Source organism: Meles meles, chromosome 10 (genome assembly GCF_922984935.1).
Source record: "Meles meles chromosome 10, mMelMel3.1 paternal haplotype, whole genome shotgun sequence".
Taxonomy (NCBI): domain Eukaryota; kingdom Metazoa; phylum Chordata; class Mammalia; order Carnivora; family Mustelidae; genus Meles; species Meles meles.
Window position 1 is genome coordinate 2,900,032 of NC_060075.1, and position 11,623 is coordinate 2,911,654.

The 11,623-nt window shown below is 59.1% G+C and overlaps 1 protein-coding gene across 1 annotated transcript; it reads right to left on the reverse strand.

The window, feature by feature from the left end:
* Nucleotides 1–4,807: 4,807 nt before the first annotated feature.
* On the reverse strand, nucleotides 4,808–11,390 carry EN2 (engrailed homeobox 2). Its single transcript, XM_046020095.1, has 2 exons — nucleotides 10,284–11,390; nucleotides 4,808–7,034 (listed from the first exon to the last, which is right to left on the reverse strand). The coding sequence occupies exons 1-2, from the start codon at nucleotides 10,942–10,944 to the stop codon at nucleotides 6,718–6,720; spliced, it is 978 nt and encodes a 325-aa protein (XP_045876051.1). The 5' UTR covers nucleotides 10,945–11,390; the 3' UTR covers nucleotides 4,808–6,717.
* Nucleotides 11,391–11,623: the final 233 nt, after the last annotated feature.

Consider the following 11,623-nt stretch of genomic DNA (forward strand, 5'->3'; position numbering starts at 1 on the left):
GCTGTCCAGTAGGATGCCTGCGCCCTGTGCCTGGAGTCACATCGGGTTCAGGGCGATGGGGCGATGCTGCCAAGTGCAGCGACTACGGATGGGAACGGAAATGGAGTGGTGTGTGACGTGGCCGGGCCTCTGTGGAAACCCCAGGCTCAGCATCTTACGTATGTTGTAATCGAGAAAAACGTGGCGGGACATCCCGCGGTGAGGACGTGTGCGTGTGTCCGAGCCACAGCAGTGATTGTCTCTCCTCCTCACGATTTCCTCTTTTCCTTGCCTTAAACTCTGTAGAGGCCGAGTTTGGGCGGTGGGAGCCAGGAAGGCTAGGCGCTCTATCCGAAACAGGCGCCAGGGCTGTGGGGAGGCAACCCCTCGCTTACCGAGCCCCTGAGCCCTGTTCCGTGCCAGGTGCTTTAGGCTCATTTTCCCTCATGAAAAACTCTACGGGGAAGCTCATTAGGTCAGCTTTCTTGCTATTGGAGAGAGGAACGCCACTGAGCGGGGCTGGGGGGCAGTTAGGATAGTTTACCTTCACTGGGGGCACTTCTTTGTGTGCTGGCCCGATACCTTACAGGTTTGCAGGGAAAAAAAAAAAAACCCTGAAACCTGAGCTGACCGAGCCCAAGTGTGGAAGCAAACTCAGCCCACTGCTTTGGCTGGCTTCAGCCTTTCCCCAAACAGGCGTTGGAACCCGGCCTGGTCATCACACATTCGAGGGACCGAGACTTTCCCAACTTTCACCCAGACGCTTTCACACAGGAAGGTATACTCTGAGACCCCTGAGTTGTAGCGCAAGCGGTTTATTGGGGACACCTCACTTGTAGTGACAGAAAAAGGGTACCGGCCTTGGAGCTTCATAATTCTGCCTGTCTCCCCCGCACCCCTGCCTGAATTGGAAGAAATACCAGCTTCCAGGGCTCACATTCTGTTGCTAGGAGTGGGAGACTAAAGCTACCAAAAACCTCAGGACAAAGTTTTGGCCCAAAGGGAAAAGTCCAATGCAGCGTCCCCTGGCCGCTAAGTGACGCCAGAGGGCAGGGGCCGGGGTCCACGGGGCTGGAGGGAAGCGGCCGCCGGTCTGCTGCTGGGAGGGGCCCAGACACAGAAACGGCAGCAACTCCTTGCAGCGCGCTTGGCAGCTGGAGCCTGTGATTACCCATCCAAGGAGGAGAGAAAAGCGAAAGGAAGAAAGGGCAGTGAGCGGAGGGGGTAGAGGTTGGGGGAAGGAGGAGGCAAACCACGGCGGGGCTGACAGTCCCCTTCCAGACAAAGGACTTGGCGGGAGGAGAGAACCCCGAAGGCGCCGGCTGAAAGGCTCCGGGGCGGCTCCTTCCGCAGGCAGCGCGCGCTCCCGCCGCACGGCCAAGTTTCGCAGCCCGACAGATGGGGACGAGAAGCGGCCCGCCCCATGCTTCCAGAGGGTCCGCGCATGCAGTGATCCCCACCATTCCTGGGCCCCACGGAGCACCCCACTGTGCCAGGGTCCCTCCTGCCTGTGCGTCCCACCCCGACCCCCTCTGTGCAGGAGGAGCCGCGGCACAACCCACTGGGCCGTCAGCTCTTCCCTCCCGGTCTGGGGGGGCTGGGACAGGGCCTCTCTGGGATGCCTTCCAGGCAGAGGGGCCGAAAAGGCAGCTCGGGAGGCAGGTCTGGCTACTCTTTGTTTCTGCTCTGAGCAAAGCGCGGGTCTCAGTTCTGAAAGGGAGCCAGCCAATAGAGGGGGCAGGTGTCCCGGGCTCTGGACCTAAGGTTCCCCTTCCCAGAAAACTGGCCCTGGCGTCTCTTGGGGAGATGGAGGGCCCAGGAGTCTGGGGACCCCCTACCTCCGCCCAGAGTTGTTGCTCAGGCCTCGCACAGGCCTGGGACTGGGCGGACAAGGGCGGTAAGCTTGGGCCACACCTGTTCCCTGGGACTCCGGAGTCGTTCTGCCCCCCCTTCCTCCATCCTGGGGTTCCCCCAATCCCCAAACTGAAGATGTGGCGGGCACTCTGGCACCTGAGCACCGGGCTACTAACAGCGACAGTAATAGTAACGTGGCCATCGTCAGCCTCACCTGCCAGAGCCGAGCAGCAGAGGACCACGCTTGATTAAATCTCATAATTAGGAGCCACTTTAATGAATATTATCACATTTCAGGCGATTTCAAGAATGGCCTTTTATTTTCTGTGGGCGGGCCGCAGAAATACAATGAAGCATTTGAAATTAGTAACAACATGAATTGTGTATCCAGGGCTCAAGCGGCCTGGCTGGGGGGCGCTCCTGCCAGGGTCAGGGACACGCGCCGCCAGAGCTCCCGGCGCCCGTACCCACGCGCAGCCCGTCCCCGCCCGCGAGGGGCCTCCCCCACCGCCTGCCAGCACGCGGGGTCCCGGGGCGCAACCCTCCGTCTGGTCCAGGCCACCCCTACCGGAGGCCTGCAGGAGGCCTCGCCTCGCCCCGCGCACGGGGGAAGCGCGGGAAGGGGGACCCGGGTGCGGGTGTGGCCTGCAGAGAGCAGTGGGCGCCGCGCCCTGGCCCTTGGTCGCCAGTGGCTATGCGCCTCCCGGCCGCGGAGGCTGCTCCTGGGCGGCGGCGGGTTTCGGCGGAGCCGGGACGTCCCCGGTCGCTTGGGGAGCTGTCGGGGCAGGCGGAGACCGCGGAGGTCGGCTGTGGAATCAGCGGGAGACGGAACGACTTGCCGCCGAGCGAGGGCAAGCGAGCGCGGCCTCCCAGTCAGCACGCGCTTGCACCCCGTGTCTGGGTGTGTGCGGGGAGCGCGCGCCCGAACACCTGCGCCGGGTGTCCGGAAGCCCCCGTTGCCTGCACCTTTTCACTCAAGGAAAGCAAACAACAACAAAGCCGGGGTCCTCTTGGAGATCGCAGGATGTCACCTCCACGGCTCCTTCCTAGTTCCCCTGAAGAAAGCCCATGGAGGTGGCCCTCGGGCCTGCGTTGACCCTCGGATTCTGACTCCAGCCTGAGGGTTGGACGCCCCCCTCATCTGGCCACTTTGGCAGTGGGAAGAGGAAGGCCCTCTGAATCCCAAGGGGCCCTGCTAAGCCTCTCTGCCCCCTGCACCCCCCCACCCCCATCCCGCAGGAACCGCTGCTTAAGAAGGGGGGGCGACAACAGGCATCTATACTCCCCCACCCAGGCTCGCAGGCTCCACATAGATTTTGCTGGGCTTCGGAGGATCGTGGACACAGGCAGGCCTGGGCCATGGCAGCCCTTTGGCTGGCACAATCCCACTTTCCTCAAGAACATTTATGGAACTGGCCTTCTGGAGGTCCAACAGTCTGGCTGGGGTCCAGCCCAAGGCTCCACCAACTCTGGGAGCTGCAGTCCTGGTCCAGATCCAAGGTGCGTTAAGTGGAGCCCTGAGTCCAGGAGGAAGGGATCCGGCTCTGGATTCAGAAAGGGGCCTTGCCTCCCCTGCAGGCCTGGCTCTGGTCTCCACTTGCCACTGAGGGAGAGAGAGAGAGAGAGAGAGAGAGAGATGCTGGCTGAGGCAACAGCAACTCTTCATGAGCCTCAAACTTAGACTGAATTTAAAAATGTAATAAACATAGGAGCAAAACCAGAATCACAACCTTTTGAGGGTCTGGGAGTTCATTCCCTCCAATCCCCTGTCAGAGACAAAAAAGAAAATAAAGAAGAAAAAGAAAAGAAAAACTCCCTATGCTGCTGTAGGCTCAATGTTTGCATGCACTCTTCTGAGGATGGGGAACTCATTACTTTACAAAAAAGGAACGCATTACCTTAGAAAACTGTACCAGTAGAAAACTGTACCTTAGAAAATGTAGTTTTCAATCAATCAATAATGCTATGATTTGTGAATAGGTTAAAAAGAATGATTGTTTAATGTTGCTGTACTGCCTTTAAAAAGAGAGAGAGAGAGAGAGAGAGAGAGAGGGTAACAAATCAGGTAATAGAAGTTGTCCCCAAAAGAATCCTCAGAATTATGTAGGGGAAGGGGGGAGACACTGGGATTGCCTGATTGATCACACCCCATTGGCGATGACCCTGGGGCACTCCTGAGACCAGGCAGGTAGGGCTCCAGAGCCTAAGAGACCCCAGCTTTCTCTGGCTTGATGCATCTTTGCAAATCCTGGGAGGAGCCCCTCTCCTGCCCCAAAGGCCCAGCTTCCATTTGGGAAGCCGATGTAGAACCCAAAACACCGATCTCCTTTGGCAGCAAATGATCCCTGCTAGTCTCTGAGTTTCTTTCACTGGGAGAAGCATCTTTTTCGTGGCAAGGAAGTTTGGACAGAGGTGGGTTGGGCGTACCTTGTGCGCTCAGCTCTCCCGGCAGGACCCACTGGCTGTCATCACTCTCCCCAGAACACTACCCGGATGGATGCTTCTGGTCTGGTCGGCTCAGACACAGTCTGTCCTTCCCCCACCTCAGCTTTTGTATGTGTCCAAGTCCTTTGCTTTGGGGCGTAGAAGCAACAACAAAACATGAAAAAGGAGAGGCCTCCCCCTCGGGAGCAACATCTCTCTCCCTCCTGGAGGAACAATGGGGAGACAGAAACCTGTTGCATTTTGTAGGATTTTCAACAATTATGCAATGAAACGGCACCATACTTTTGAACACTTCCTTCTGGCAAAGAAGTGTACTTAAATTACTTTGGTTGTTCTGTGCTCACACACGGAGATATTCGAAGTGTCTTCTTTTTTTTTTTTTAATTGGCACCTCTGCCTGTAAAGGTAGGCAATCACGGCAAAGGGTGGGAGCGCCCGCCACGCCAGCCACGGGGTGGAGGCCCAGAGCAGTTGGGCCAGACTTCGAAACACACTTAGAAAAACTAGTCATGCCAACTTGGACATCCAATATTTTACAATAAAGCGTTTTTTTTTTTTTATTTAATGTAACTTTCAAGAATTTAAACACACAAAAAATGCAAGGGGAGTGTTCACAATGCTGAGGACCACAGTTGTAAACAGAAACATTCATTTCTCACAAGATGATAAAGATTTGATGCTGGAACTGTAAAATGCACATGTTTTATAAACTAAACATAAAAAAATAAAAAAAATAAAAACCAAAAAACTTTGCTTCCTGCTAAAAAGGCATATCATTTCATTGAGTTTCCTAAGCAGCAGATGGTTATTCACAGAATTTTAAATTACAACTTTTTTTTATAGTTTCCTTTTTAAAAAGGTTTGCACTCGTATGTACAAAGTGAAACTATTATCGCAGTGAAATAAAGAGGTTTAAGGCAAAGAGAGACGTTCACCCTCAGTCCTGGGAGGGGGGCGTTCGGCTGTGGGTCTGGTTCAGCCGCTGAAACACGCTGCACCGCCCCCCCCCCCCCCCCCCCCCCCGGCCCGGGCCGTACCGGCTGCAGACGGACATTTTCCCATACACTAAACAGAAGACAGTGCAGAGCTATATATATAGATAATGTGTTTGTTTATATATATGTACTTGGTGGGGATATATTGAATATATTTAATTTACACTGTACCACACCTTCAAAAAATAAAATGTATATTAAAAAAAACAAGAAAAGACAAAAAGTGATAAGAAATGATTATTTACACATTTTCCTCCTTCCTCTCGATCCTGGAGGATTCTGAGTTCCTCTAAAAGTCAAGGGAGCCACATGCTGGGGACCTGTGGACTCGTACACTTCTGTGCCTGTGTGCACGCGGTACATAGACACGCACACACACACACACATGTACCTTGAAAGAATGCTCTCCAAAGCAGAAGCAGCCACTTAAAAAAAGAAAAAAAAGGAAAAGGAAAAAAGGAAGGGAAGAAAAACAAGAAAGGAAGAAAACACCAGCTCCGTCTGGAGAGCCCTCTCCCTGCCCGGAGGCAGCAGACCTCCACCATTTCTGGGGCCCATGGAGCGCCTGGGGGAGCTGATGGGCGGCAGAGGAGTCCTGGGGCCTGGAGGGACAGGATGAGGGGGCGGCTCCGCCACCACCGGCCATATGCTGGGCCTATGGGCCTGGGATCCCTGAAGTGGTGCCCAGAGGCGAGAGAGCTGGCTGGACAGGGGACAGCAAGACAGACGCGGACTGAAGCACAGGGAGGTGCTGGCCAGGCCTTGATGAGGAGGAGGAGGGGGAGGAGGAGGAGGAGGGGGAAGAGGAAGAGGAGAGAAGGCGGGAGGAGAGCAGCCAGGCAAGGCTGGGGGTCTGGAAGGCCTGGTGGCCCAGCCCAGAGTGCTCCTGCCCACCGCCAGGAAGCTGCACACCGCTCCCGGACCCCAGAGTCCCTCCGGCTGGGCGGGGGTGCAGACCCGCCTGCTGTCCTCACCCAGCCCACACAGACAAAGGGGCAGAACTCAGACACCAAGTAGGAGCTATTTATTCGGTTCACAGTCCCGTGAAATGCAGCAATAAAAATCTTTGGACTTCAGCAAGTTGTTTTAATTTTTTTCTTCTTTTGAAATTAAAAAATAAAAGTGTCCCAAGTCCCACTATGGAACCTAGGGGATTAGAAAAGATGAAACCCTAAGCAGCCCCCTCCGCAAAAAAAAAAAAAAAAAAAATCATAAAATTAGCATAATCTCATAAACACTGGAAAACTCAAAAATATTTTATAGTCAGATATTTTGGATTTTACACACCTGTAAATTATATATACATAGAATATTGCAGAACCGTAGCTAATACACGACATCTTCACTATTAATGCTGGTATCATCTTTATACACTGGCCCTTTACGATTTTAAATTATTGCATTGCTTAGCGCCGACGGAGGCCGGCCCCGGCGCCCGCCCGCCCTACTCGCTGTCCGACTTGCCCTCCTTGGCGGTCGTCGAGTGGTTGTACAGGCCCTGGGCCATGAGGTGCACAGCCAGCGTGTTCTTGCTGCCCGTTGCCTTCTTGATCTTGGCCCGCTTGTTCTGGAACCAGATCTTGATCTGCGACTCGTTGAGGCTGAGCTCCTGGGCCAGGCTCTGGCGCCGCTGCTCGGTCAGGTACCTGTTGGTCTGGAACTCGGCCTTGAGCCGCTGCAGCTGCTCCGCTGTGAAGGCCGTGCGGGGCCGCTTGTCCTCTTTGTTGGGGTTCTTCTTCTTTGGTTTGCGGGACCTGGGACCTGGGCGGCACGGTGCACAGAGAACTGGGTTAGGAGGGCTCCAGGCCTGTCTGCAGACTCCGGTCCCCGCCCACCGCCTCCAGGACCCACCCCTGGAAAGCCAGGCCCAGGACATCATGGGGTGTAAGGGGGTGAGTAGGGGCAGGCTTAGTGGAAAGGTCTCCAAGGGCACCAGGCTGGCTGGGGTGGGTGGAGCATGGAGGCTTGATCTTGGGGGTCTGAGTTCCAGCCACACATGGGCAGAGTTTACTTAAGATTTAAAAAAAAGAAGAAAGTTCTCCAGATAAAAGGGAAACTCCTGCAGGAAAGAAAAACACCCAAAACTTCCTAGCAAGGCCTTTGCTATCCCTCTCTGTCCTGGAGTAAAGGGAGGGAGGCCCAGGGGCAGCCAGAGGAAAGGTTGGGGGAGGGGAGGGGCAGCCAGAGCAGCGGCAGCAGCCGAGAGAATGGAGACAGGATGCCCACTGGCTGCCCACAGGGGATACCCCCAGGTGCCAGGGGTGGTGGGAGTCGGGGGGCAGGTGCATCCAGAGCAGGGGAGAGGCCCTGGCTCTGCCCTCACCCCCCAGCCCCCTTTCCGCCTCCCCTAAACAGCATTGCAGGCCCAAGTTCAGTGTTTCCTTCCTGGAGGGGAGGGAGCACACGGACCCTTTCCGGGATGGGGAAGGATCACTGAGCCGCTCAGAGCTTCCCCCTTCACCTCCCACCAAGTCTCCCAGGCAGGAGAGGGGACCCGGTTCCCCCAGACTGGAGCCGCCTCCCTGGAGGCCGTGGAGGAACCCAGCTGACCCTGTGCAGAGGATTCTGACCCCCACCCGGGTCTCCTCCCGCCGGGACACGCCCTGCACCACTCGAGATTGCTGTGGGACAGCAGTGGTAAGGCTTCTAGGACCCCGCCACCTGAGAAGGCCTGAGTGAGGGGAGCAGAAAGGAGGGCCACGCGCTTTCTTTTTGTTGGTTATCAAGAAATTCAGCCCCACAAGAGTGTCTTTGAGGGAAGAGCCGGCAAAGGCAGTTAGGGGAGGGAGGCTGGGCCGCACGTGTGGGTTTCTTACTCCGGGAAGTGAACCAACTTTGGGGGAGCTCCAGCCCCAGCTCCTTCCCAGCCGGCCCGCAGCGGGGAGGCTGGACCCCTGCCTGCTCCCTCAAGCTGCCAGAACCCCCGTGGTCTCAGCCCAGGACCCAGAGCCCACCCTGCAGGGCCAGGGGACAGCCGCGCCACCCTGCACAGCAGCGGCGGAGGGATCTCGCTGGACGCCTCCGGCTGCACCAGACCTGAACCCGGAGTGAAGAAAGCAGGGGGCGCGGGGTCCGGCTGGTCCCGAGACCCAGTGGACGCGGAGAACTCCTGGTCGGCGGACCCAGCCCTGCGCTCTCCCGGAGGCAAACTCGGGAAGAGGGGCTGTGGGCGCCGGCGAGGGGGCTCCAAGGGCCGTTCGGCTTAAACTCTGGCCTTTTGGATTTGGGGGCAAACCCACACTCACAGCCGCGGCCCCGCGCACACAGCCGCCCCGCGCGCGCACACCCACCGCTACCGCCGCGCACACGCCAAGGGCGCGGGTTCCGCGCCAGCGGGCGGGCTTTGATCGAGAGCGAAGGGTTAGCGGTGGCTCCGGGAGGCCCCGCGAGGCCCGCACCCGCGCGGACCCGACCGTGGCCTCGTCCTCCCTGGGAGCCGGTTCTGCGCCTCCACTGTCCCGGGGAAGCACGCTCCCTACCCTCCAGACTCCTCCTGCACACACGAACCAGCCCGCAAAACGATGCACACCATTTTGCGGAAAGTTAATCTTCCTAAAATCAGAATTTTTAGTTCTCTTTCTTTTTCTTTCAAAACGTACACACTTGAGAAACAGAAGCAAACATCGGCAAAGAAAACTCTCTGCCTCTCTTCTTTCTAAAAGGCCAAGAAACACAAATGTTACCTTATGGGTTTCTTTTTTGTTGTTGTTGCTTGTTTTTGTTGTTGCTGTTGTTTTGTTTTGTTTGGTGTTTTTTGTTTTGTTTTGTTTTGTTTTTTAAGTCCAGGAAGAGCAGCGACTGCGGCCCGGCCGGGCTGTGGGGCTCCCTCGGGCCACCCGGGCCTGGCGCGGCCGGAACTCTGCCACCGCACAAAGCCGCGCCGAGGCTCCTCGCTGGCCGCATTGTGAGTCTATATGTTAATTAAATATTAACAAAGGAGGGAGGCGAGAACAATGGAGCAAATTTCAGATCTGGCTGGAGAAATGTGGATTTCATCAGAAATATACACATTTCTGCGGGAAGGCGGCCAAGGGGAGACTCAGTTGTGCTGGGATTTGGGTAAACAAACCCCACAAAACAGTTGAAGGTTGGGGGGGGCAGCGGGGTCGGGTCTGAATTACCAGCTCCGGGACAAATGGAGTCGGTTCCTAATGGCGGTTTGCAGCCGCGGACCCCCATTTCCTGTAACCGATGATTTCTACATGGATGTGCATTTAGCTTTTAAAAATCCAGATCTATGAAAAATACACCCGGAACCCATGCACACACCCGCCGGCCCCTCCACCCCTCCCGCAGAAATCGGCTTCTTTCCACCCTGGGAGCTGCCCCAGCAAACCTCCAGGAGAAGGTCCTTTCTTTGGGGACTGCAGGCCTCCCTCCTCCCAGCAGTGTACGACATGGGTGCTGAGCTCCCCTACGGTGCAATCAGGCAGCGGAATCGGAGCGAAGGGCCCCTCTATTGCCACCCCTTCCCTATCTCTATCCCCTGCTCCTCCCTCCTCAGCACGGGCCCAGGGGTCTAAGGAAGTGCCTGGAACCTAGCGCTTTCTTCCCTGGCTTCATCTGGGATAACTGGGTCGTAGGAGGAGTCTAGGTCTGTGGGGGACCCCGGCATGGGTCCTGGGTCTGGACTGAGTCGGAAGAGCGGAGCAAGGGTTAAAGAGTGCTAGCTTCTGGGCCAGTCTTCCAGCCACCCGCGGTGTCTCCAAATAAACTCCAGCCAGGGGAGCGGCAGATTAGGGACTTCGGATAGTGGCCCCAAAAGCAAGACAAGAGGGAAGGTCCTGTCGCTTCTGTTTTTCCAATCAATCTGTACCCTCCCTGCGAATCAGTCCAGCTCCCTCTCCTCCTCGGCCACGGCCCTGGCCAGCGTCAGCCGCACACAATGTCCCTGTTTGTGCGTCTTTGTGTGTGTTGGGGGTGGGGGTGTCCTGTTGTCTTCTTCCTCCGCGCAAGTTCCCCCGCCAGTGCCGCCCCGCAACCCCGCGGGCCTCCCTACGGCGGGCTCACCTGAAGAAGGCCGGTCCGAGTAGCGCGTGCAGTAGACCCAGGCCGGCCAAAGCATGGGCTGCGCGCCCAGGTTGGCGCTGGCCTGCGAGCTGTCCGAGTCCGAGCTCACCGACAGGTCGCCGCTGCCCAAGGCGCGGGCCTTGAGCGCCCCGTCCAGGGGGGCCCCGGCGTCGCCGCCTTTCTTGGCGCCGCCGTGCAGCGAGAGCGCCTTGGAGCCGCCTTCCCCGTCTCCGGGAGAGTCGCCGCCGCCGCCGCCGGGCAGCGGTGCGGGCGCACTGGGCGCGTTCTGCCGGGCCTCTCGGCCAGACCCCAGGAGGGGCTCGGCGCCGCCCGCGCCGCCGCCTCCTTCCGCGCCGCCTTCCCCGCCGGCTCCACCGCCTCGTCCTCCTCCCGCGCCGGCACAGCACGTCCCCGTGTCCTTCCTCCGGCCGAACTCGGGCCGCAGGATGTTGTCGATGAAGAAGTTGGTGATGCGGTGCGGGTGCTGGTGGTTGCCCGGCGCCTGCAGGACCGCGGGCAGCATCAGAGCCCGCCGGCGGCCAGTGTCCGCGTCGCCCGGGCTGCCGCCGCCGCCCGAGCCGCCGCTGGGGCTGGATTCCGGCTGCCGCTGCCCCTCCGCCGCCGCCGCCGCTTCGCTGGGCTTCGGGTCATTCTCCTCCATGCTGTTCACGGCAAATCCCAAACTGGCTCTCCCGGGACCCTCCCCGCCAATCAGCCCTCGGCCCGCCCGTGGCGCGCACCGAGACCCTCGCGGCCGGCTCGCGCTCCTGCCCCGCCGAGGCTTCCGAGGGCGTGCGCGGCGGCCGAGGCCAGGGCTGGGTCCCACAAGCACCGGCCGCGTTTGGAGGGGAGCCACGTTCCGATCCACGAGCTGAGTTCGGAAATACCAGTGTCCCCCGCCCCGACGCCGGGAGGTTCCGAAGAGCCGGGTCCTCGTCGTCGCCGCGCCCCTCCCCGGGCGCTACGCAGTCACAACGGTCCGGCGGGGACCCGGGGCTCCTCCCGCGCTCCGCTCCGCGTCCGGCTGCCTCCGGCTCCCGCGCTGCCGCCGCGGCCACCCGGGGCCGGAGCTGCGCGCATGCAGGCAGCGCGCTCCCCCGCGCTCACGCCCGCCCCGGCCCGCTCGGGCCGCCGCCGCCGCCGCCTCCCGGCCGCCCCCGCCCGCGCGCCCCGGCCGGCCCTCGAGGGTGCGGGGCGCGAGCGGTCAGCGCGCCCGCCGCCGCCGCCAGCACGCACATGGAGGCCCGCGGGCCCGCGCTGCGCTCGGCCGCCGCCCCGCTGCGGGCCCGGGCGCCCCACCGGCGTGCGGCCGCGCCCCCGCCGAGCCCCGCCGAGCCCCG

What these genes read in the sequence shown, in the direction of transcription:
- EN2 (XM_046020095.1), bottom strand. Translation starts at nt 10,944, where the DNA reads ATGGAGGAGAATGACCCGAAGCCCAGCGAAGCGGCGGCGGCGGCGGAG. An exon ending in CTCGGACCGGCCTTCTTCAG is followed by an intron (nt 7,035 to 10,283) that starts GTGAGCCCGCCG and finishes CGTGCCGCCCAG; the next exon opens with GTCCCAGGTCCCGCAAACCA.